Source organism: Rhinolophus sinicus, linkage group LG05 (genome assembly GCF_036562045.2).
Source record: "Rhinolophus sinicus isolate RSC01 linkage group LG05, ASM3656204v1, whole genome shotgun sequence".
Lineage (NCBI taxonomy): Eukaryota > Metazoa > Chordata > Mammalia > Chiroptera > Rhinolophidae > Rhinolophus > Rhinolophus sinicus.
In genome coordinates, this window is record NC_133755.1 from 65,725,610 (window position 1) to 65,751,909 (window position 26,300).

At 43.5% G+C, this 26,300-nt stretch overlaps 2 protein-coding genes across 3 annotated transcripts; one reads left to right on the plus strand and one right to left on the minus strand.

The window, feature by feature from the left end:
• Nucleotides 1–267: 267 nt before the first annotated feature.
• Nucleotides 268–5,766, minus strand: COA5 (cytochrome c oxidase assembly factor 5). The gene is made up of 3 exons (XM_019753900.2): nt 5,572–5,766; nt 1,826–1,909; nt 268–778 (listed from the first exon to the last, which is right to left on the minus strand). The coding sequence occupies exons 1-3, from the start codon at nt 5,668–5,670 to the stop codon at nt 737–739; spliced, it is 225 nt and encodes a 74-aa protein (XP_019609459.1). The 5' UTR covers nt 5,671–5,766; the 3' UTR covers nt 268–736.
• Nucleotides 5,767–5,818: 52 nt separating this feature from the next.
• On the plus strand, nt 5,819–26,134 carry UNC50 (unc-50 inner nuclear membrane RNA binding protein). 2 transcript variants are annotated; one of them, XM_019753898.2, is made up of 6 exons: nt 5,819–5,965; nt 6,878–7,161; nt 7,907–8,027; nt 23,970–24,109; nt 24,186–24,287; nt 25,795–26,134. In XM_019753898.2, exons 2-6 carry the CDS (start codon nt 6,882–6,884, stop codon nt 25,929–25,931), a joined length of 780 nt encoding a protein of 259 aa, XP_019609457.1. In that variant the 5' UTR covers nt 5,819–5,965; nt 6,878–6,881; the 3' UTR covers nt 25,932–26,134. The 2 variants fall into 2 exon arrangements, with proteins under 2 accessions (XP_019609457.1, XP_019609458.1); XM_019753899.2 differs by having other exon boundaries at nt 5,839–5,965; nt 6,882–7,161.
• The last annotated feature ends 166 nt before the right edge of the window (nt 26,135–26,300 follow it).

The window sequence follows — 26,300 nt, forward strand, 5'->3', positions numbered from 1 at the left end:
GTAGAATTTGATGAGTGGCCCCTAAAAAAGATGGTTCTCTCTCCATTTTGGATCACAGATCTTATGGATTGAGCTTTTGGCTGCCACTACCTTCTTTACCATCATGTAGAGAGGGCCAGCCTGAAAAGGAAGCCAGGAAACCAAAAAAGTAAAGAGACGGAGGCAAAGAGCTCTGGCAACATATGCTGGGGCTTTGCACCCAGCTGTCGAATGTATGATATTAACGTTTGAGGCTGTTACCTTGGTGAATCAGTATAGAGGAAGCACTTCTCCCAGGAATCAAACACAGTTTATTTTAGAAGTAAACAGGACAGAATGAATAACAGAAAGTTGTATCCTAAACTTTCCCAATAGATACCTTCTCCCCAGGCTCCATGTTCCTCATTTTAACAGTCCCATCAGTGGCCTTGATAACATTCACAAGGGATGTACTAATTGTCATTTGAGGAGTCAGGTTTGAAAATAACAACCTTTCCATTCTTTGTGCTTCAGAACAATTCTCATACTCCGAGCTCGTAACTCATCCATTACATTTTTCTTCTAAAAATAACTTAGAGCAAGAGGATCATTTATACATATTCAAAACTAGAACTCATGCATTTCTCCAGTGTCCCACGGAGGGAAAAACTGGTCTAACCAAATGGATGTGAGAAAAAGTGTGTTTCCCATTTTGGCTTCTCTGTTTTAATGACCAGAAAAAATCCCTTGTTTTCAGCTCAGTTTCAACATAATAGTGTCAATATCCTTTTCTTCCTCTGAATCTTGATCTGGCATCCAACTGAAAAATAAATGTATAATTAAATCAAAATTTGTCCAAAAAGGAAATTGTCAGAGCTACCAAAATAAATAAGGCATTAAAAATAAAATTTCCATTTAAGGTCACAATAAGGATTTTCTTCTCAAGTAAAATCCACATTTACCTTTTTCTCTGAACTACACTCAATATATGTTCTTCTAGCAAACAACTTTCTAATTAAGTTTTGTTGGGTTAATATTCAAATGTATTTGAAATCTTGAAATAGCAACTGAGAAGACAAAGAGCGCTGAAAAATGGTTTTAAGTAACAGGCAGCCATCGGGGGATTAAAAACCCTTAAATGACCAGCTCATAGGGTGAAAGCATGAAGTCTCACAGTGCAGGCTCTTAGGTGCACTGTGCCCCTGAGGTGGGGTGGAGGGTACAAAAGTCAGCATATAGGGCAAACTTGCATAGTAGTATCACTGCCTAGAAATTCTACAGGAAGGAACTGAGAGTTACCCTACAATGAGTGCAGCACAGTTGGTGTGGGCCAGCCAGCCATTTCTTCATCTGATCACGACACGAAGCTAAAAGCCTTGTTTTCAATAAATTAATAAATAATCCTTAAATATGGGAACCGTAACAGGATGAGATGCTTATACTATGTGAAACTGGCCCATTCAAACTTCCCATCTCACCTTCACTCAGGATTATGCACTTATTGTCTGAAATACTAAGCGAAATTACCAGCACAATTTAAATTCTGTTTCAGGTTTCTGCCCAGCGTGTATCAGTGAAGTCGCATTAGTTAAGTGTGAAACGGCCCCCTCTCTTTGAGGACTGATAATGAAGCACTATTAGATGTTATTATATTTGCCAAGACTTCATTCTCATCCCTTTACAACTTCTCGACAATCAGCAGCTGAGGTTGGCACACGGGCAGAGTAACAGAACCACCAGCTGTGGGTTTTCATGAATGCTACCTACCATAACTCACTACCTTTTTCTGAATGGCATCACTGCAAGCCGTTCAACTCCATACAGCTAATTTTTAGCGTAAGCTTTTAAAAATCTCTTAATCACTTACCATTGATCTTTTACATTCAAAAAATGAATATTTCAAAGCTTTGCAGTTTCCCTCCTTCAGACACTGCCGAGGGGATTTTCCTTCCTGTGACACATAAAACAATATAAATACCTGGGAGATTTTCTCAGAAAATACAAAATAACCATCCTTCTGAAAATGGTTCTTTTTTTAAAAAGTTAAGCAAAAGAAGAAAAAAGTAAATTAATTTGGGGGCACTTTAAGGGTATTTTTGAAAACATCAGTTTCCACAGGATACTTTTCTTTAAAACGTTTATACAAAAAACTAGAAACTGGTACCGTCAGGTCCTTTTGGGTAAGAAAAAGTAGAGGGGAAAGTAGTAATGGTGTCTTCAGTGTGCTGAAAAATTTACACTCAAGAACTCCTAAGGATGGAGAAGTTTGTGTGTGTGTGTGTGTGTGTGTGTGAGAGAGAGAGAGAGAGAGAGAGAGAGAGGACACACACACTTGCACATGCGATCAGGCATGTGGTGAATGAGAGGGTTTGTTCTGGAAAGCCGTATCAAGGGGTTTACAAGTCTCCAGTTATATCCTTTTAATGAAGCAATTTAACCTCCAACACATCTGCATTTTCCTACCCGCTGGCCCCCCACAGTCAAGTTCTCTATTTTGAGAAGCTCAACTGAGTGAGAACTGAAAGAGGAAGGGGAGATAATACGAACAGAACTGACATACTTGTGAGAGAAGGTCTGCCTGAGCCTGACGTGAAATGAATTCATCATTAAGCAGTGGCAGCTCAGAAGGAGATTACAGAGAAAACTGGGTTAAACATCATTCCCATTCTGCCATGAAGGCAGGATGCTGCTACAAGAATGTTCACAGGAAGAACGTCTACTGACTCTGAATAAGTAAGACTTAAAACTACAACTGTTAAAAATCAGACTTGAGAGTAACAACAGCAAAAATAGGTGAGAGCTAAAATTTAGTTCCGTGTTTCCCCGAAAAAAAGACCTAGCCAGACCATCCGCTCTAATGCATCTTTTGGAGCAAAAATTAATATAAGACCGGGTCTTATATAAGACCCAGTCTTACAGTAAAATAAGACCAAGTCTTACATTAACTTTTGCTCCAAAAGACACATTACAGCTGATGGTCTGGCTAGGTCTTATTTCTGGGGAAACTCGGTAGTTTTCTTTCAAGGCAAACATGGAATAGAAATCTTGATACTACCTCTTCATTACCTTAAAATATTTTAAGCGAATCTACCGTCGTAAATTAACACAAAGGCACTTAAACATATTGGACACGTGGAAGTATCTACAGAAAGTATATTTCACAATTCAAAAAGCCAAGATTAAAATTTAATTGCAGCGAAATTTCTCTTTTTGAACACTGTACTCTACTAATCTGTCTGGTAACTAAAACCCTCAGAAGGACTAAATTTACTTAAAAAAAATTCAGAACAGTCCTAGATCAGTTTAGTGGGAAGTTAAAAAATAAATGCTAGCTATTCCTGCTGACACAGAGCTCATAATACTCAGAGGGGGAGGGCTGGGGGAAGGTGTACACACGGGAAGGCGGCTGGCGGTGTGAGCTCCTCCCACAGCGGGCGAGTGCCTGCCAGAGGGATGAGAGGAAGGTGCAATGGGGACTATCTGTACCAACGAAGCAGGGTCCCGGAGATGAAATGTATAAAACAGCATCTGGAAAAAGTAGACTGAACTTGAATTTTCTGAATTACCTGTGGTTTAATGACATCAAACAATGACTTGCAATTCATGAGGGAAAAAAGTCAAAACCTTACATTATTTTACTATTAAAGAAATAAAACACTGCTTATTTGCCTTATGCAATGTCTGACAATATAAGGAAGATCATGAAATCTTCCTACTCAAGGTTGAGTTCCAATGTAAAATGAGTCAAGGGATGTTGAGGGTAAAAATGACCCTGTTCAGTGTTACTTTAAAAGCTCAAACAGCCAGAATTAGGTGCCCTAAAACCAGAATCAGAACATTTTTAGTGTTGGTACTAAACACTTTGGTGTTAATGAGGTAAGAGTACTACTGAAATAGAAACATCTGGTCCTTCATGTACCAGGAAAAACAGAACCCAAATTTCGCCTGCTCTGCATCACTGGAGATTTCCCATTGAGCAGATTTTGACACCCCAACCTCACCACTGCAACGACTCCCCCAAACCACCCGAGAACTCCCAGACCCAACATTCTGCCTCAGGACTACCCCTTTACACTCCAGTGAAGTCACCACTGAGGATGAATCTACCATAAACTAAATGCACATCAATTTAAGGGGCTATTTATAAACATCAAGTTCCCCTAGGTGACCACTTTCAGTATCAATATGGCCACATAATCAATGGGGGAATGCAAGTCTGTACCATGTGTCCTGGTCATTCTCTCTGCCTACAGCTTTCCAACTTTCCAGAGATGCAATTTCTACGCAGGAATCAGTGTGTCCCATTCATCTCTATGTCCCCTGAAGTACAGCTTGGCACTGAAATGTTTGCAAATAAATGATTCAATCACTGCAAAAAACCAACTGGGTTTTCTCCCTGCCACCAATATCCTCCTCCATTTCCCGAGTGTCTTTCCTCAGTCCTACCCAACGGTTTTGATTCCCTCGATCGCTCACCTCTGTGGTCTTCCTGAAGCTAAATGTCAGGATAAAGTCCAAGCTCCTCACTCTGACACACAAGGCAAACTTCCTCTCAAGCCTTCTGTCACATTTCCCATCCTCCAGGCCCACAGGCACTAGCTTCTCCTGGCTCTCCCACGCCTCCAGCTCTGCACAGGCTGTTCTTCCAGAATCTCCCCACAACCACCACAACCCCCACTCCTTACTTGATAAACTATTACTCAACTTTGGAGACGCAGATCAAATGTCACCTCCTCTGTGAGGCATTTCCAAATTCTCAAGCAAAAATAAGGTACTCTCCACTGGGATCCCAAGGCATTTTACTCCAAAATGTACTCGTTAAATATTTACTAAATGCTCACACAGCCCTTATCACAGCGATGTAGCCGCTTAGGGGTCTGTTCTTCCCATCAGACCAATCTTACGTAGGTAGTGTCTGTAACTGATCCATCTTGGTGTCGCCTGTGCCTGGCATCATGCTTGCCACTTAACAGGCATTTATTAGGAGCTGGCTGACTATCTGCATCAATGAAGCAGATTGGAAACAGACCCGGACGGGGGAGCGTGTAAACAGGGCACTTCAGTCTCCTTATCTGTATAAGAAAGCTGGACTAGATGACCTTTTCCATTCGTAACTCGGAAGTTTTCCTAGTCACTAGGAGGCCAGTCTGGCTGACGGCTAAAATTAGTGAACCAAATAGAAATCATTAATCAGTAAAAACGCTGGAAGAACCTTATGGTGGATGTCCATTTCGGGGGTAGTTGTCTTTTCTTTGAAATAGGAGCAACTTCCTGAAATAGCTCCAGTTGCACATAGTTGGTTGCCCTCTGTCATCGGAAAAGGCACTTAGAACCTAGCAGAGTGGCAGCATTCAAGAAATGTTTCTTGACCCGAAATGGTTTAATCTTTACAAAAACCCAACGGGGAGGTATCGTTCTCTCAAACTTCACACCCGAGGGAACGGAGGCTGCGACAGTGAACATGCCCAAGTTCATTAACTTAAGCGTTGTGCTCTGCACCCAGCACGGCCCACTCCGGAGTCACGTCCCTGGAGGCCGCTCGGGACCCCTTCGCCGGCCCGCCTCCCCGGATCGGCGTGAGCAGCAGCCCGAGCGCCGGGTCGGCCGCGCTACCTGGAGCACACAGTCCGACTGCAGCAGGCAGGAGCCCAGGTCCTCCTTCACGCCCGCGCACGCGCCGCCCTCCGGCTTGTCCTCGTAATACCGGGGCATGGCCGCGCCTCTCGGCCGCCGCCGTCCCCACCGCTTCCGTCCGCAACCGCGGCGACCCGGCTGCGAGCGAACAACGTCCGGAGGAAAGAACCGGAAACCGGCAGCAACAATTTCCGGAGGGCCCTCGCGGACTACGGGTCCCGAGAGGCCGCGCGCGGCGGAAGTGGGCGCACGTCCCGTGTCGCACCACCGTCTACGTTGAGGGAAGGGAGTTGTCCCTGCGGCTGCTGGGTTCGGCTGCAGGGCGGAGGTGGCGGGCTACCGGGGAGCCGGCGGAGGCCGCAGGGGGCTCCAGGTGAGGCCTGAGGAGCGCTCTGTACGCGCGCGGCTGGGACCCCGGTGCCGTTTCCTCCGGCATCTGGAACGTCCCTCGGCCCTGCAGTGACGTGCCCCGGCGCCGCGTTTCTGCCTGCGGTGACGTTGGGGGATAAAATCTAGGACGCCCAGCTACAGCTGAATTTCAGACAAATAACGAATAATGTTTAGTATGAGTGTGTCCCATGCAGTGTTTCGGGCGTTCTTACACTAAAAAGCATCCCTGTAGCTTTGTAGTAGGTTTTATTTGCTACGTCTGGCAATTCTACCCGCGGCCCGGGCTGGCGGGGAGCTGCTGGCGTCCGAGGCCTGGGGAGCGGAGACGGGGCACTGAGGCCGGCCCGAGACCTGCGCTCACCTAGCCTCAGACTGGCTCGACGGGTCTCCCGTGGTGTCGTTCCCCTGCCGAACTCTTCAGGCAGTAAAGCTCGGGAGTTGAGTTTTGCTTTGTTTTTGTATCACCTTTTAGGAAACGAGCTGCCTGCTGGTAATGCTCGGATGGATCACCTGTTTCTAACTGGCCTACACAAAGGCTTTCCATGAAAGGCTTGATACTTAAGAGCACGGGATTTTGACCCTGAGTCAGAATCAGTCTGTCTTCCACCCCCAGGGCTGTCTGAGGGTTGAGGGGAGGTGAAGTGTGGGAAAGTAGGGAACTTGTGTAAGTGTTGTTACGATGGATTGGAAGGGCGTGGTACTGCCCCTGCCTGATGTGCAATAGAAGTTTCTCCAGCCCCAAAACAAGCCTCAGAAACAACTGCATTCGCTTTGATCCCTGACTCTTCTCAAGGATTGGGGTGGACATGCCACGTGACCTCACTCCGGTTGGAAGAGGGGTGCTAGTAGCCAACACTTTAAGATCACTTTTAAAAAACCTTGTTTTCTTTCCTAGGAAGATGTTACCGAGTATTTCAGTGACTTCCCCAGTGCAGGGGAATGGAGCGTTGAACTCCAGGGATGCAGCAAGACACACAGCTGGAGCGAAGCGGTACAAATACCTGCGAAGACTTTTTCGGTTTCAGCAGATGGACTTTGAGTTTGCTGCCTGGCAGATGCTCTACCTGTTCACTTCCCCGCAGAGGGTTTATAGAAACTTTCATTATCGAAAGCAGACGAAGGATCAGTGGGCCAGGGATGACCCAGCTTTCTTGGTCCTGTTAAGCGTCTGGCTCTGTGGTAAGTGTCAGTTGATCTGAGGTGAAGTTGAAGACCAAATTGAGTGTTTCGACGGGACTTGTCATTTGTTCTAAACGTATTGTGGGTCAGAATTTGGGGATATTTAAAGCTCTGTCCTCCTTTCAAAAGCCTCAGAATATCACAGGAAAGAAGGTTGTATTCTTTGTCTTATAGGTCCTAAGTAGATGCCAGAGTGAACCGTTACCTCGGAACTTTGAAAAGCAGAGGATAGTCACTTCATGTGTTTTAAATACTCTGATAAACAAATTGATATCCAAGTGCAAACTTACTGTGAAAAGAAATATCAAGATTGGAAACTGCTTTTCACAATCAGGCAGATTCAGAGTGTTCTGAAAGTACTGATAGGAACTTGAGAACATCCTTTTAAGTTCTCCAGTCATGTAGTGAAAGGGTCCTACCTACCTACCTTTAGGGTGTTGAAGTGTGTAAGATTTTTCTCACCTTTAACTGGACTGAAATGTGTCTTTCTAGTACCGGTGGTGGTCTAAATGCTGGGCCACCCTGGTGAACCAGATAGGGGCCTCGGCAAACTAGAAATATCTCAGTGGCCCTTTTGTGTTCCGAGGTGGTTTGCATTTCTAAACCATATAGAGCACATCTTGGGGGGTTTTGTTTACCTGTCTGTCCCGCCACTGGACTGTGAGCATTTGGAGGGCTGGGACTTTGCCTTGTATCCCCAGACCTAGCAAAGTGCCTGAATGAATCTTATAAATCTTTCTTTCAGTGTCCACTGTAGGATTTGCCTTTGTGCTGGACATGGGATTTTTAAAGATGCTAAAGCTTCTCCTTTGGGTCGTATTCATAGATTGTGTAGGCGTTGGTCTTCTCATCTCGACGCTGATGTGGTAAGTACCATACCTTGCTTGGGCTCTTCAGATACAACTATAGGGCCACCTTTGACTTGTTTCAGAGGTACAGTGGCTGATGGAAATTAAAACAGTAGGTGAACTGAAAGCATCCATTTTGACTACATGGTTATCATTTGCCCTTCTGAGTGTGTACCTGTATCAGAAAATACTGTAGGGATGGACTACATTGTTAAAGTGCAGCAAATAAGTGAACTGAAATGATGATTATATCACACTAACAAAATCCGTTATTTTGCAAAAATCTTATGCAGTTAGCCAATTCTGCTTCATTTGTCTGGACGATGGCTCATTTTTCTGCTGCATTTGTCAGTAGGTCACTACTATAAGGTCTAGACATGTATTCCATGGACTCCTATTTTGAATCTTTGGCATTAAATAAAATACATTTGTAAAAAAGGATTTTGCGATTAAACTTTTGGTGCCTTCCTGCTGAGGGAGAGGTGTGCATATACACAGGGTTTTATTGAAAGAGTTCTCAGTCTGACTGGCTTTGGTTTGGCGACAACAGTGTACTGAGTATAAAGCTAGTGTTTAGTTTTTCATTGTTCTCACAGATACAGGGCTCTGTGTGGTTGGCATGCTGGGCAAAGGGAATGGGTGTGATGAGTGAGCTCAGTAGACGGCGAGTGGTTGGCAGGGCTGATGGTCATTGTTGACAGGAGAAAACGCTATGGAGCATTTTAGGCACAGCTGGGTTCAAATGCCAGCTCAGTCATTTACTGTGTAATTCTTAGCCCCCGTCTCCTCTTTCGTAAAACGGAATTACCTATTTTGTAAGGTATTTGAGAAGTTTGTGGTAGGAAAAGCACCTGGCATATAGTAAATGGTAGCTATTAATATTTTAAACAAAATTCTGAGACTATAGTCTTTGATGATACTAATGTTTTATTTTTCTTTGTAACTTCTGACTAGTACAGTCTAGGGTTTGTGTATGCTAGATAGTTAATAAATCGTTAACCTAAAATTCTAAAATTTGGCCTAATAATACTGCTAATATACGTTATGAAAATATCCATGGAAAAACATGGTATATGAAAAAAATTCACTAAGGCTTTCAAAGGAACACTTTAGTTTGTAGCAAGCATTCTGCCACGTAGCATTGACTCTGGAGGGCCACAGAAGTCACCTCATCCCGGTGTCCGTACCTTTAGTATGACTGTGACAGCGCGAGTGACTTAAATAGGGAAGGACTCAGTATGTTTTTGAGGCTCTCCATTGTGTTGTGAGGTGTGTGAGCAGCTAAAAAGAGAAATGATGGCATGTGATGGGTCATGCCAGAGGCGCTACAGGAACCAGCCTGCGGTGTATGGGGCGATGGGATCGTTGAGCCCCAGTACCAAGCGAAAGACATAGATGTGTGGAGAAGCGCGCCAGGTCTGGGAGTGCAGGGTGACACCGAATGGCCGCGGAAGAGATTTGACTAGAGAAATTGGCTTTAAATACAATTCAGAAAAAAGAATTGGACTTTATGTCATAGGCTGTGTGTGTGTGTGTGTGTGTGTGTGTGTTGTGTGTGTGTGTGTGTGTGTGTGTGTGAGAGTTTGGAGGTGGGGGAGGTGGGGAGCTTTGAAGTAAGGAAATAATACCACATTTATACTTCAGGAAAACTGTTTCCTGTGGCAGTGGAGGAGGCGAGGCTGGATACAGCCATGGGTGTGCGTGAGCGGAGGAGGCCCAGGCCAGTGTGGTGGGCATAGGACGGAGGCGAGAGATGGCTGGGAGCTGCCTGTGCTAAGAAGATGTGAGGAGGGTGGGAAGGAGGAGGCTCACGCCTCTGGGGTGCTGGCAAGGTTCTGGCTTAGGAGTGAGTGACCAGGAAGCCTTCCCTGCCGGCCACTTTGAATTCAGGTGGCTTGTTGGATAGTTAGCGGAAATAAAGGTTCAGTAGACATTGGAAACACCACTCTGAGCCTACAACCGTCTGGGCCAAGCTGAGGGCGTGACGGTTCATGAATGTGGAGGTGGGAGGGGAAGACCACAGCTGTCTCTGAGCTCTCTCGGAAGGAACAACGGCTCCAGAGGTGAGACTCGCACTGAGGACAGAGGCCTGGAAAGTGCCTGTTTAAGGAAGAAGAGTAGGACCACAGAGTGGGTCAGGGGCTTATTCCATTCCTTTGATGGCACGTGTTCTTGGCTAAATGGAAGCGGTTTTGGTAAATTCCCTTTTGTTCGACCAAAGCAGTATTATTTTGATATTTTCAGATAACTGAGTACAGAACTGTTTCATTAGTACTGTACCATGTTCTTCCTCTTTTATTTTTTCTCTTTTGATTTCCACTGTAGGCATACCATTTTCTTAACTGAGTCCTTGATGTGAAATCACACATATAATAGTCCATTGAATTTCCACAGCTGTGTTTATAATACAAATGATCCTTTTTGTTCTTTTCCTGTAAAGATCTATTTTTCTGTTATCTGGATATTTTACATTTTTAAATTTATTTTTAATTGTAGTGACATACAATATTATGTTAGTTTGAGGAGTGTAGCACAGTGATTAGACATTTATATATCTTACAAAGTGGTCACCATAATAAAGCTAATACTCACCTGGCACAATACACAGTTATTACAATATTATTGACTATATTCTGTGTGCTGTACATTACATCCCCATGACATATTTTATAACTGGAAGTTTGTGCTTCTTAATCTCCTTTCCCACCCAGTTGTCCATTTCTCTTCCCTTTGGCAGCCACCAGTTCTCTATATCGATGAGATTATTTCTGTTTCAGTTTGTTTTTTATTTTTTTAATTAATTAAAATAATTTAAATTAAAATACAGCTAACATACAACATTATATCAGTTTCAGGGGTACACCATAGTTATTCAACATTTATATACTTAACGAAGTGATCACTATAAGTCCAGCAACCATCTGACACCGTACCTGCTATCACAATGTTATTGACTGTATTCCCCATGTTGTACATTATATCTCCATGACGTACTTGTTTTATACCTGGAAATTTGGACCACTTATTCCCCTTCACTTTTTCCCCCTTTTTTAATTGTTCAGTCACAGTTGACATTCAGTATTATTTTATATTAATTTCAGGTGTACAGCATAATGGTTGGATATTTGTATAATTTAAGAAGTGATCCCTTTAACTAGTCTTAGCACCCACCTGGCACTATACATAGTTATTACCATATCATTGACTGTATTTCCTATGCTTTACATCCCCATGACTGATTTGTAATTACCGATTTGTAGTTCTTTTTTTTTTAAAGATTTTTTTTTTTTTTTTTTTTTTAATTGGGGAAGTGGTACAGGACTTTATTGGAGAACAGTGTGTACTTCCAGGACTTTTTTCCAAGTCAAGTTGTTGTCCTTTCAATCTCTTAGTTGTGGAGGGCGCAGCTCAGCTCCAGGTTCAGTTGCCGTTTTGCTAGTTGCAGGGGACGCAGCCCACCATCCCTTGCAGGAGTCGAACCAGCAACCTTGTGGTTAAGAGGATGCGCTCCAACCAACTGAACCATCCGGGAGCTCAGCGGCAGCTCAGCTCAAGGTGCCGTGTTCAATTTTAGTTGCAGGGGGCAGAGCCCACCATCCCTTGCGTCGGGACTCAAAGAATTGAACTGGCAACCTTGTGGTTGAGAGCCCACTGGCCCATTTGGGAATCGAACCGGCTGTCTTCGGAGTTAGAAGCATGGAGCTCTAACCACCTGAGCCACCGGGCCGGCCCCGATTTGTAGTTCTTAATGTCTTCAGCTTTATCGTCCTGCCCCCAACCACCCTCCCATCTATCACCGCAATAAATCTAGTACCCCTCTGACACCATACATAGTTGTTACAATATTATTGACTATATTCCTTATGCTAAACCCTACATCCCCATGATTACTGTGTAACGACCAATTTGAACTTCTTTTGTTTTTTTTTAATTTATTTTTTAAATTTATTGGGGTGACAATTGTTAGTAAAATTACATAGAATTTCAGGTGTACAATTCTGTATTACATCATCTATAAATCCCATTGTGTGTTCACCACCCAGAGTCAGTTCTCCTTCCATCACCATATATTTGATCCCCCTTACCCTCATCTCCCACCCCCCACCCCCCTTACCCTCTGGTAACCACTAAACTATTGTCTGTGTCTATGAGTTTCTGTTTCTCATTTGTTTGTCTTGTTCTTTTGTTGTTTTTGGTTTATATACCACATATCAGTGAAATCATATGGTTCTCTGCTTTTTCTGTCTGACTTATTTCGCTCAGCATTACACTCTCAACATCCATCCATGTTGTCACAAATGTTCCTATATCATCTTTTCTTACTGCCGAATAGTATTCCATTGTGTATATATACCACAACTTCTTTATTCATTCATCTATCAAAGGACATTTTGGTTGTTTCCATGTCTTGGCCACCATAAACAAAGCTGCAAGGAACATTGGAGCACACGTGTCTTTATCTCTAAATGTCTTCAGATTTTTGGTGTAGATACCCAGGAGAGGGATTGCTGGGTCATATGGCAATTCTATTCGTAATTTTTTTGAGGAACCTCCACACTGCCTTCCACAGTAGCTGCACCAGTCTGCTTTCCCACCAACAGTGTATGAGGGTTCCTTTTTCTCCACAGCCTCTCCAACATTTGTTCCTATTTGTCTTGTTGATGATAGCCTTTCTGACTGGGGTGAGGTGATATCTCATTGTGGTTTTGATTTGCATTTCTCTGATGATTAGTGATGTTGAGCATTTTTTCATATGTCTATTTGCCATTTGTATGTCCTCTTTGGAGAAATGTCTCTTCAAGTCCTCTGCCCATTTTTCAATTGGGTTGTTTGTTTTTTTGTTGTTGAGTTGCATGAGTTCCTTGTATATTCTGGATACTAGCCCCTTATCGGAGGCACTGTTTGCAAAAATCTTCTCCCATTCAGTTGGTGGCCTCTTTATTTTGTCAATGGTTTCTTTTGCTGTGCAGAAGCTTTTAAGTTTCATATAGTCCCATTCGTTTATTTTAGCTTTTACTTCCATTGCCTTTGGAGTCAAGTTCATAAAATGCTCTTTGAACCCAAGGTCCATAAGTTTAGTACCTATGTTTTCTTCTATGCAGTTTATTGTGTCAGGTCTTATGCTTAAGTCTTTGATCCATTTTGAATTAACTTTGGTACATGGTGACAAATAGCAGTCCAGTTTCATTCTTTTGCACGTGGCTATCCAATTCTCCCAGCACCATTTATTGAAGAGGCTGTCTTTGCTCCATTGTATGTTTTAGCTTCTTTGTCAAAAATTATCTGTCCATATTTATGTGGTTTTATTTCTGGGTTCTCAATTCTATTCCATTGGTCTATGTGTCTGTTTTCTGCCAATACCATGCTGTTTTGATTATTGTAGCCCTGTAGTACAAGCCAAAGTCAGGAAGTGTGATACCTCCATTATTGTTCTTTTTCTTAAGATTGCTTTGGCTATTCGGGTCTTTTGTGGTTCCAAACAAATCTGATGATTTTTGTTCTATTTCTTTAAAATATGCCATTGGGATTTTGATGGGGATTGCATTGAATCTGTATATTGCTTTGGGTAATATGGCCATTTTAACTATGTTGATTCTTCCAATCCATGAGCACGGAATGTCTTTCCATTTCTTTGTGTCTTCTTCAATTTCTTTCAAAAATGTCTTATAGTTTTCAGCATATAGGTCTTTCACATCCTTGGTTAAGTTTATTCCTAGGTATTTTATTCTTTCTGCTGCAATTGCAAAAGGAATTGTTTTTGTATTTCTTTTTGTGAGATTTCATTGTTAGTATATAGGAAAGCAATGGACTTTTGTGCGTTGATTTTGTAGCCAGCCACTTTACTGTATTCGTTGATTGTTTCTAATAGCTTTTTGGTGGAGTCTTTAGGGTTTTCTATATATAGCATCATGTCATCTGCAAAGAGTGATAATTTAACTTCTTCATTCCCAATTTGGATGCCTTTTATTTCTTTCTCTTGCCTGATTGCTCTGGCAAGGACTTCCAACACTATGTTGAAAAGCAGAGGTGATAGGGGACAACCCTGTCGTGTTCCTGAACGTAGAGAAAAGGGCTTCAGTTTTTCACCATTAATTATGAGATTAGCAGAGGGCTTGTCATATATGGCCTTTATTATGTTAAGGTATTTTCCTTCTATACCTATTTTATTAAGTGTTTTAATCATAAATGGATGTTGTATCTTGTCAAATGCTTTTTCTGCATCAATTGATATAATCATATGATTTTTGTCCTTTATTTTGTTTATGTGATGTATCACATTGATGGATTTCCGGATGTTGAACCATCCTTGTGCCCCGGGATGAACCCCACTTGGTCGTGATGAATAATCTTTTTAATGCATTGTTGTATTCGATTTGCTAGAATTTTATTTAGGATTTTTGCATCGGTATTCATCAGAGATATTGATCTGTAGTTTTCATTTTTGTGCTGTCCTTACCAGGTTTTGGTATCAGGGTAATATTGGCCTCATAAAATGAGTTAGGGAGTACTGTCTCTTCTTCAATTTTTTGGAAGAGTTTGAGCAGGATTGGTATTAGCTCCTCTTTGAAGGTTTGGTAGAATTCACTAGTGAAGCCATCTGGTCCCGGACTTTTGCTTTTGGGAAGGTTTTGGATGACTGATTCAATTTCGTTACTGGTGATCGGTCTGTTTAGATTTTCCAGTTCTTCATGGTTCAGCCTTGGAAGGCTATATATTTCTAAAACTTGTCCATTTCTTCTAGGTTGTTGAATTTGGTGGTACATAGTCCTTCATAGTATTCTTGGATGATCCTTTGTATTTCTGTGGTGTCCGTGATAGCTTCCCCTTTTTCGTTTTTGATTTTGTTAATTAGTGTCTTCTCTCTTTTTATCTTAGTATAGCCAAGGGTTTGTTAATTTTGTTAATCTTTTCAAAGAACCAGCTCTTTGTCACATTAATTTTTTCTATTGTCTTTTTGTTCTCTATTTCATTTAGTTCTGCTCTAATTTTTGTTATTTCCTTTCTTCTGCTGACCTTGGGTTTCACTTGTTCTTCTTTTTCTAGTTCTTTAAGGTGTAACATGAGGTTATTTATTTGGGAGTTTTCTTGTTTCTTGAGATAGGCCTGTAATGAGATAAATTTCCCTCTTAAAACTGCTTTCGCTGCATCCCAAAAATTTTGGTAGGATGTATTTTCATTGTCATTTGTTTCTATGTATCTTTTGATCTCTCCTCTAATTTCTTCTTTGACCCAGTCCTTCTTTAAAAGTATGTTGTTTAATCTCCATGTATTTGTGTTTTGTTCTGCTTTCTTTTTGCAGTTGATATCCAATTTCAAAGCCTTGTGATCAGAGAATATGCATGGTATGATTTCAATCTTCTTAAATTTGTTGAGACTGATTTTATGTCCCAATATATGGTCTATCCTTGAGAATGTTCCATGTACACTAGAAAAGAATGTATAGTCTGATGTTTTAGGATGAAGTGCTCTATAAATGTCAATTATGTCCATTTCATCTAATGTGTCATTTAGGGCTACTATTTCGTTATTTATTTTCTGTTTGGATGATCTATCCATAGCTGTCAATGATGTATTTAAGTCCCCTAGTATAATTGTGTTTTGGTCAATTTCTCCCTTTATTTCTGTTAGTAGTTGCTTGGTGTATTTCGGTGCTCCCTGATTGGGGGCATAAATATTGATGACTGTTATGTCTTCTTGTTGTACAGTCCCCTTCACCATTATGAAATGTCCATCTTTGTCTCTTGTTATCTTTTTCACCTTGAAGTCTGTTTCATCTGATATCATTATGGCTACACCTGATTTTCTCTGGGTACCATTTGCTTGGAGTGTCAATTTCCACCCTTTCACTTTGTGTCTATGCTTGTCCTTGTAGCTGAGATGTGTCTCTTGGAGACAGCATATGGTTGGGTTTAGTTTTTTGATCCAATCTGCTACTCTGTGCCTTTTTATTGGTGAGTTCTGTCCATTTACATTTAGGGTGATTATTGATATGTGAGGATTTCCTGTGATTCTATCTTTAGATTTCTGGTAAGGCTGTGTCTCCATTGTTTCTTTGCCTTTTTGTTGTTGTCTATTATTTCTGTGTGGTGGTATTCTGTGATGTTTCCCTCAGCTTCTTCTTTTATTACAGTATATATTTCAGTTCTGGAGTTTTTTGAGTGGTTACCCTTAAGTTTATGTAAAAGAAAGTTTGGTATTTAGAGTATTCCATTTTCTTCAGCACGCTTACTTTCTCCATTCCCATATTCCGGTTCAGGCCTTTACTCTATGTTTTGGTTGCCACAAATTGTCCCTGTTGATGGTGGTCGAATAGCCTCCTTTAGTATTACTTGTAGTGCAGGTCGTGTATTAGAAAATTCCCTCAGCTTCTGTATGTCTGGAAAGGTCTTTATTCCTCCTTCATATCTAAAGGATATCTTTGCTGGATATATTATTCTTGGCTCATGATTTCTCTCTTTCAATAGTTTGAATATTTGGTTCCACTCCCTCCTGGCTTGTAGAGTTTCTGCTGAAAAATCTGATGATAATCTAATGGGCTTTCCTTTGTAAGTTACCGTCTTCTTTTCCCTGGCTGCCTTGAGGATTCTTTCTTTGTCGTTGATTTTAGACAGCTTCAATACAATGTGCCTTGGAGAAGGCCTGTTGGGATTGAGGTAACTAGGTGTTCTATTTGCTTCTTGGATTTGAGGGTCCAGTTCTGTCCACAAGTTTGGGAAGTTCTCATCGACAATTTGTTTGAATATATTCTCTGTTCCCTTCTCTCTTTCTTCTCCTTCTGGTATGCCCATTATTCTTATATTGCTCTTTCTGATGGAGTCAGAAAGTTCTTGTAGAGTTCTTTCATTTCTTTTAAGTCTCAAGTCTCTTTCTTCTTCCATCTGTGTCATTTCCAGGTTTCTGTCTTCGATGTCACTGATTCTTTCCTCCATCTGGTCAACTCTACTACCTAAGCTGGTTATTTCATTCTTAATTTCTTCTATTGAGTTCTTAATCTCCAGAAATTCTATTTGGTTTATTAAAATTTCAATCTCTTTCATAAAATGCTCATGCTGTTCTTTGATTGTGTTTCTGAGTTCATTTAACTGACTCTCTGTGTTTCTTGCATCTCGTTGAGTTTTTCAGAACTGCAATCTTGAATTCTCTGTCATTTAAGTCACATATTTCTGTATCTTTAAGTGCCTTCTCTGGAGATTTTTCACTTTCTTTCTGAGCTATCTTGTTGCCTTGGTTATTCATGGCAATTACTGATTTACTATTTCTCTTCCTAGACATCTACAGGAGTGGCTTCTGCAACAGGTTGATAGGAAGCGGTCTTTCTTTTGTTTTCCAGTACTTGTTAGTAGAATGTTTTATTTCTTTCTCCAACTGCAGCTTATTTTTCTTGTCTCACACGGTAGTGCTATGTTTTCTCTGCACTATTCCAGCTTCTCACAGAATGGGGGGATTCCCTGGGAGACGGGCTTCTCCTCTGTTAATAGTTCGTCTAGGTCACAGGGCGCAGTGTCCCGGTGGGTATGTGGAGAGCTTTTGATGTTCCAAAGCTCTTCCAGCTCCAGGTTCAGAGCCCGTATGTTTCAGCAGTTCTGTTTACTCCTGCAGGGATCCGCCCAGATAGGTGGGGCCATGGGCGGGGTGAGCTGTGAGAGGTGGCCCAGAGCAATGGCAGCGACCACCACCACAGCCAGTCCTGCTTCCACAGCTCCCTCCCCTTTGCTGGAACTAGTTGGACTGCGAATCTGTGTCTGCGGTCCACAGTTCTCAGAACAGCAAATATTCTGTTCTTTTGATCTGACACTGCTACTGTTCCGCTTCTAGCACCGGGTAGGTGGGGGCCGGGCGAGCTCTGGGAGGGTAGGGAGGGGGTGGCTAGTCTCAATGCCTAAGGCTCCATTCTCTGCTCGGCAGTGAGGGCTTAAACCACCGTTTTCAGCCTTTTTCCCTCAGTCTTTTCTCCGAGGTCTCTGCCGTGAGCATTGGGTTCAGCCGTGTTATATGCTGTCTCCTCAGCCCTGTGGGCCATAAGCGGAGCCCTAGCAGTCCGAGTTCTTCCCTCTCCCGCAGCTGCGGTAGTTCCGGGAAGCAGCAAGCTCAGAGCACTGAGCTAGGTCTGCGTCCTGCGCCCGCGCGGCTCCGTCTCCGCGCACTTCTCCGTTTTCTCCTCCCTCCACTCGCGCGAATCTCCCATCTGTAGGTGATTTCAGTCGGTAGTGGGCCTCTTCATCTTGCCTGTCTGCTGTGCAGGGTGTCCTTTGTGGAGTTTTTGTTGTTCGATTCGTTGTAAATTCCAGGGGAGCTTTACAGAGGCTCACCTCACTCCGCCATTTTTCCTCCTCCCCCAATTTGAACTTCTTAATCACTTCCCCTTTTTTTTCACCTATTCCCAGTCTCACTGCTGTCTGGCAGTCCTCAAAATGTCCTCTGTATCTCTGAGTTTGCTTCTGTTTTGTTTATTTTGTTCTTAAGATTCCACATATAAGCAAAATCACACTGCACCTGTCTTTCTGTGTCTGACACTCCACTCAGCACAACACCCTTCAGGGTCATACATGGCGCTGCAGGTGGCAAGAACCTGTTCCCTTCCATGGCTGAGCAATATTCCATTGTACATATGTACCACCACCTCCTTTCCATTCATCCATCAATGGACACCCAGGCTGCCTCCACATCTTGGCCATTGTAGACAATGCTGCAATGAACATATGTATGCACACATCTCCTTGATGTAGCGTGTTAGGTTTTTCGGATAAATACCCACAAGTGGGATTACTGGATTCTTCTTTGTCTCTTGTTACAGCCTTTGTTTTAAAGTCTATTTTGTCTGGTATAAGTATTGCTACTCCAGATTTGTCGTTTGTTTTCCATTTTCATGAAATATCTTTTCCCCATCCCTTTATTTTCAGTGTGTTTTTTTTATCTGAAGTGAGTCTCTTGTAGTCAGCATATGAAAGGGTCTTGTTTTCTTATCCATTCAGCCACCTTTTCTTTTTGTCTTTTGATTGGAGCATTTAATCCATTTACATTTAAAATAATTGTTGATAGATGTGTAGTTATTGCCATTTTATTCTTTTTTTTTTCTTCTTTTCATCTTAAAGTAGTTCCACTGAGATTCCTTGTAATTCTGGTTTGGTGTTGGTGAACTCCTTTAGCTTTTTCTTGTCTGGGGAAGTCTTTATCTGTCATTGGATTCTAAATGATAGACTTGCTGGGTAGAGTAGACATGGTTGTAGGTCCTTGCTTTTCATCACTTTGAATATTTCATGCCAATCCCTTCTGGCCTGCAGTTTCTGTTGAGAAATCAGCTCACTGTCCTATGGGAGCTCCCTTGGACTGTCATAGGACTAACTGCTTTTTTCTTGCTACTTTTAAGGTTCGTTCTTTGTCTTTAACTTTTGGCATTTTAATTATGATGTGACTTGCGGTTTTCTTTGGGTTCATCTTGTTGGGACTCTCTGTGCTTCCTGGGCCTGTATATTTATTTTCTTCACCAGGTTAGAGAATTTTTCCATTATTTCTTCAAATAGGTTTTTAGTTCCTTTCTTTCCCTCCTCCTTCTGGTCCCCCTATAATGTGAATGTTGATACACTTGATGTTGTCCCAGAGGCCCCTTAAACTTTCCTCATTTTTTTGGATTATTTTTTTCTTTTTGCTGTTCTGATTTGGTGTTTTCTGCTACCTTCTAAATCACTGAGTTGATCTTCTACTTCATCTATTCTATTCTTGATTCCCTCTAATGTATATTTCATTTTAGTTATTGTATTCTTTATTTCTGATTAGTTCTTTATTGTGTTTTCTATCTCCATTTTTATGTTTCCTATCTTTTGTTGAAGTTCTCACTGAGATCACTGAACATCCTTATAACCAGTGTTTTGAATTCTGCATCTGATAGATTGTCTCCATTTTGTTTAGTTCTTTTTCTGGAGCTTTGTTCTGTTCTTTTATTTGGGACATGTTTCTTATGTCTCCCCATTTTGGCTGCCTCCCTGTGTTTCCATGTATTAGGTAGGGCTGCTTTGCCTTCTGGTCTTAGTAGAGTGGCCTTATGTAGTAGGTGCCCTGTGGGACCCACTGTGCAGTCTCCTTAGTCATCAGAACCAGGTACTCCAGGTGTGTCCCTTGTATGGGTGATGTGTGCCCTCTGTTGTAGTTGAGCCTTAATTGCTGTTGGCACATCAGTGGGTGGGATTGACCCTCAGGGTGACTGGCTGTGAGGGCTGGATGTGACCACAGCGGACAAGCTGTTATGTGGGGGCTGACCTTACAGAGTGGGAGTTGCTTTAGCAGGGCTGTGGTGCCAGCCAAGTCCACCCTTTGGTGTGTCATTTGTGGCGCTGGTTGGTTGGTGCTCTGGTGTGGTCTGAAGCTGGCCACCAGGTGTTTTGGGTCTGGAGCCTCTTGGGAGGGGCTCCAGTACAGGCCCAGTGTAGCCGCCACTTGTGCCTGGCTTGGTGTCTCTTGGTAGGAGCTGCAAAGTGATATATGGTTGGTTGCTGCTTCTGCTGGACTTGGAGGTGCCTGGGAGAGGCTACACTGTGAACTCAGGCCGGCTGGCATTAGTGCCAGACTTGGGACCCTTTGATGGGCACTATAATGTGGGCTGAGACCAGCTGCCACTGTGCCTGGCTTGTGGCCTCTTAGTCGGAGCTACATGACAGCCAAGAGTGGCCACTGCTTATGCCAGACTTGGGTCCACCTGATCGGTGTTACAGTGCAAGTTGAGGCTGGTTGCCACTGATACTGGGCTTAGAGCCGCTTGGCAAGAGCTACAATGCACGCTACGACCAGCTGCTGCTTGTTTGGGCTTTGCAGAGCTTTGGGAAAGTGCAGCGCAAGCCTAGGAAAGCCACCACTCATGTGGGGTTTGCAGTGGGGATGTCCACACTGTGTGCCATGCCAGGCCACTCGTGGAGGAGCTGTTTGAAGAGGCTCAGGCTGTGTGAGCAAGTGGGGTGGGGCAGGTCTCAGGGAATCAGCAGGGTGGGAGAACAATGTCAGTCAGGTTTATGGAGAGCACAGATTTGGTACCTGCCTGTTCTGTGTGGGTCGAGTGGGAAGAAAGCTCAGCAAAGTAATAGCGGTTTCTGTGAGTGCTTTTGTCCCGTGACAGTTGTCCTGACCCCTCCAGGCCCCTTCCTGAAGTTAATCAGTTCAGCTCCTCCCTGTATGTTCTTGGTGCCTTCTGAGCTGCTGCCTCAGCGCTGGAGCTGAGTGAGGGAGTCTGAGTGCAGGCCCTGTGAGAGCAGTGCCTTGGTCTCTAGCAGCCCTGTCTCTCAGATGCAATCCATGTTGGTTTTCACAGCCAGATGTTGTGGGGTCTCCTTTTGCTGGCACTGGAACCCTGGACTGGGGAGGCCAGTGTGGGGCTGGGACCCCCTGCTCTTCAGGGGAGACCTGCAGCTGAGTTCTCGCTCTCGATTCTTCACCACCACACGTGGGTGTGGGTAGCTGTTGTGTCACCACCTCTCCTACTGGTCTCCACGTGGCTTTTGTTTTGTATCTATAGTTACAGCAATTCTGTTCAGCTAGTCTTTGGGTGCTTTTCAGTGATGGTTGTTCTGTAATTTCGTTGTAATTTTGGTGTGATTGGGGGGAGCTCAGAGTTCACTTATTCCACAATCTTGATCAGAGTTTCTTTTTAAAATCTTTTTGCTCTTTCCATTGGGTGATTTCCATTACCTAATCTTCCTGCTCCCTGATCACACTTCTGTATCAGCTGATCTGCTGTTGATTCCCTCTAGTGTATTTTCAATTATTGTGTTATTCAGTTCTGATTGGTTCTGTTTTACATCTTCTATATTTTGGTTCTCCGAGTTCATGTATTCTCCTGAGGCCATTGGGCATTCTTATAACCAGTGTTTTGAGCTCTGCACGTGGTAGATTGCTTGTGTCTGTTTCATTTAAATTTTTTTTCTGCGGTTTTATCCTAGTCTTTCGTTTAGAATTTATTTTTTTGTTGAGTCATTTTTGCTATGTCTGAGTTAGGGGAGATGGCTACCTCTCTGGTCTTGAAGGGATGGCCTTGTGTAGGAGCTTCCCTCCTGTAGACTGTGTGTGTTGGGAAGACCCAGGGACAGGCCATACTGGGGCGGGAGCTGTAGCTAGAGCCGGTGCCAGCCATAGGGGGTGCCAGGGGCAGCAGGGTCACTTTGGCAGGCCTGCTGGAAGCTGGAGCTGGAGCAGCCACAGGGAGACCAGGGGGTAAGCCATGCCAGGCCACAAGCTTGCTGGAGAGGGTACGGGCCACAGGGAGTCCCGAGGAGAAGCCGAGGAGGTATGGGTGGGCCTGAGGCCTGGTGCACTGACAGCCTTGCCCAGCTTGGAGACTGCTACGCTGCCTGGATCATGTCCTGCCCACGTGGTCAAGGGGCGGGGAGGGCAGCAAATGGTGCTGTCTGTGCCCCCAACACTGAACAGCGTTCCCACTGTTCCCTTCCTATTTGGCAGATGCTCTAGGGTTAGTAAATGGATTTCCTCCCAGTATAGACTAGGTGCCTCTTAAACCAGTTTTCTCACTGTGCCCCTGGGCGGGCTCTTCAGGGGCAGGTGTGCTGGGGGCGGGGTTCCCACGGGACTGCGTTTCTGTCTCGTTTGCTGTGCAGAAGCTGCTCAGGCAGCCCTGTTCTTCAGCGGGAATTGTTCTCTGCGGGTGTAAATGTCAGTTCCTGGGAAGACGGGAGTTTGGGGTCTTACTATGCCCACCGGGACTGAAAGCTGATTATTTTACTTTTCGTTCATTCATAATTTAACTGAACTAGTAGGCCATGCTGTAGAACAGTAACATAACTGTGAATAATTGTTTTTATGGCTGGACAGGTCACTGGCCACTCTACTTTTAGTTCCTCCTGGCTCCCTGACCTTTCAATAGGGGGTACCCCAGGTCATAGGCCTTGGACCAGTTCTGGGGGTGATACCATTATCATCTACACACTGATGGGTTTATAGCTGCAGTTTGGCCTTCTCCAAACTCTAGACTTTACGTACTTCTTACTCTGTACAAAGGGGTCTTCAGTGTAAGAAGTCCAAATCCAAACTGCTGACTTTCCTTCCTGCCCCCAGCCATCCTTTCTTTTATTTTTATTCCCCCCCCAAGATCTTCCCCCCCAAATATTTTGTTTTGTGGGTTACATAATGTATTGAATTTTTGTCCCTTCATTAAATACATTTTTTAAAATTAAGCATATAAAAGACATTCAGGCATTTTGTCAAAAGCACACTACACTGATATTCTGCTAAATTCGGTTCTGTATTAACGCCAGCCATCCTTTCTGAAGCCACTCCCACCTCAGTCTTCCATTTGTTTGAGGCAGAAATCTGTCATCCTGGATTTTCCCCCTCATCCTCCCCATCCAATAAACAAATTCTATTGGCTCTGCCTTCTAAGTACAGTATGTCACCACCCCACTGCTACCATCCTGTTCTTCCCCCCCAACTGGCCTCCGCTTCCGCTCGTCCCTGCTGTCTGTTCTCAGATTGGCAACCAGAGGAACTTGGTCAAAACAGTAAGTCAGATGACTCCTTATTTCACCAAGAGTAAAAGCCACAGTGGCGACAGGCTCTGGCCCCGTTTCTTTTCTGATTTCACTTCCTGCTACTCTGCTCCCTTGTTCCGGCACACTGGTGTCCTTGCCCGTTCTGCACACACACCACGCACCTGCCACCTGCTCTGCACAGGGCCTCCCGGCAGCCTGGCAAGCTCTGGCCCCATAACTCCTGTCACTGCCAGATGTCACATCTAACATTGTACTCGGAATTCTGTCTGTTCCCGCACATTTTCTCCATGGTGCCACGTGACACATTTATGTTGTCGGTCTGCTCCCCCTCGATTGAAGGCAGAGGTTTTTGTGTTTTGTTTACCAAGTGTCTCCAGCGTCTGGGGTAATGCTCGGTACAGCATGTTGTCAGGAAACCTTCCCAGAGTGAATTGTATTGTAGTATGAAAGTGATTGGAATGTTGCTTTTCAGGTTCATCTCTAACAAGTACTTGGTGAAACGGCAGAGCAGAGACTACGACGTGGAGTGGGGCTACGCCTTCGATGTGCATCTGAACGCCTTTTACCCTCTCCTAGTCATCCTGCATTTTATCCAGCTGTTTTTTATCAACCGTAAGTACACTCACTACTCAGCTGCTCACCGAGTTGTCACTGTGCACTGGACTCATTGTCTGCATGTCTCCGGCAGATGTCATCCTGACAGACACGTTTATTGGCTATTTGGTCGGAAACACCTTCTGGTTGATTGCAGTGGGTTATTACATCTATGTGACCTTCCTGGGATACAGCGGTAAGTACTGCCCACGGCCAGACACGTAACAGGGAGGGGGAGTGTGATACAGTAAGCTTACTTTTATGGAGCATTGCAGGCACTGCCCCAAGTCCTTTGGGTGAGTTATGTCATTTAATCTTCCCAGCAACACATTTTTCAAACGAGGAACAAGCATAGGGAGATTAAGTAACTTGGCCAGGATTGCACATCTGCAAAGTGGCACAGCTGATACGGAACCAATTTTGTTGCAAGGAACCATATTGACTGACTGAGTCACGGCAGGAACCCTCGCCGTTTCCTCCTCCCCAGGCTCTCAGGTTCTGGTCACCAGCAGGTGAGAGTGAAGGCAGGCCTGGGTCGCATGAGTGGCCACGTAGGGATTTAACACCTCTGCCTCATTTCCCATTCTTGTGATCACTGTAGGTTCTGTAGGTGATCACAGGTCGGGCCCCACTTCTGGCCTCAGGATAGATTGACAAATTTATGGTTAAATCCTGCTTTCAGTCCCTTTTTCTTAACGTGACTGAGAAACGTGTTTACGTTATTCTTCATTTATTTTAAATGATCTCCATTAAATAGAGCTAAATTAAATCTAGATATTTCATAACTTACAAACATGGTGTTTTTTAACCCTTCCTTTCTGGATGGTTAGGGCCTCACTGTAAACACAAACCACTTGTACTTACCCCTGGCTGGTGCCTCTGGTCGGAGCTGTCCCCACCCCCTCGGCTGCTTTGCCAGGGACCACTTCACCTCCTCGAATTTAATACCTTGTTTAGGGCATTGGGAGGCCTTTCTTTAGTTCAAAGGGGATATTTGTGACATGTCATCACTGTGGTTACCACGCCGTAACTGGTTCTGAGTGGAGTTTTGACCACTGTCCTAGTAGCTTTAGAATAGTTTGGTTACAGCTCAGTTACAGTTTGGGGGCTTCCTGTCTGAGGACTATTTAGTTAGAATGTATGGGGTGGGGACCCACTAACTAAGCAATGAGCAAGAAAGAAATGTGGCTACTTGGGGACAGATTTTATATTTGAGAATTTTAGTTCTTTCCTAAAGCTTGGGATACTACTTGAGATCTTACCTTCTCAGAGTGGAGGTGTCATGCTTTCTACATTGGGAAATCTCAGATAGCTAGGAGTTGTTCTTTTCCTACATCATCCATCTCTGTTGGTATTTTAAGATGGACTCGTAGCGGCTTCTGAAGCTGACACAGGTTTAAACTCGCCACTGTTTTCCTTAATATTTGTGATGTTTGTTCCTCATTCTTGTGTTAGTCCCGAGTTGCTTCTCATTCAGCGTCTGTGCTGAGATAGTCCCTGCTCTGGGCTTCTTCACGGCCGGAGAAGGGAAGCAGCTAAAGTGAGCCCAGGAGAGCTCCAGCCCCACACCAGCATCTTACAGATTCAGAGGGCGTGTTCCTGTTTGGCCCCACATGTTGTAATAAGAGCTGTCTTTCAGGATGTTCATTTATTAGTCATATTTTCTCTTCTAAAAACTGAATTTGGATTTGTTTCTTTTCCAGCATTGCCATTTTTGAAAAATACAGTAATTCTTCTCTACCCATTTGCGCCTCTCATTCTGCTCTACGGGCTGTCACTAGCCCTGGGATGGAACTTCACTCATGCGCTGTGCTCCTTCTACAAGTACAGAGTGAAATGAAAAGTGAGACTGTTGTATCTTAACTGTGTCAACAGTATTGGCGAAGTGATTTCTTAGGAAACTTGTAAGTAAACTCTCATTGTAGATATCTTCTTAAAGGTGTAAAGTTTGCCAATTGAGGAAATATGTATGTTAACACTATTGTCAAATACATTCCTTAAAACTAAATGTACATTTCTATAATAAATATTTTTTAAATTAAAGCATGTATTTTATTCATTCTAATATTTACACAACCAAGAATGCTATACAAAGTACTATGGGCATGAGGACATTAGAAAGGTAAAATGATTTTTAAAATGAATTATTTTTGAAAGCGTGCACAAGGTCCAGTCTGCCTCCATCGCTGAGGGGCTGCATTCTAGTTTA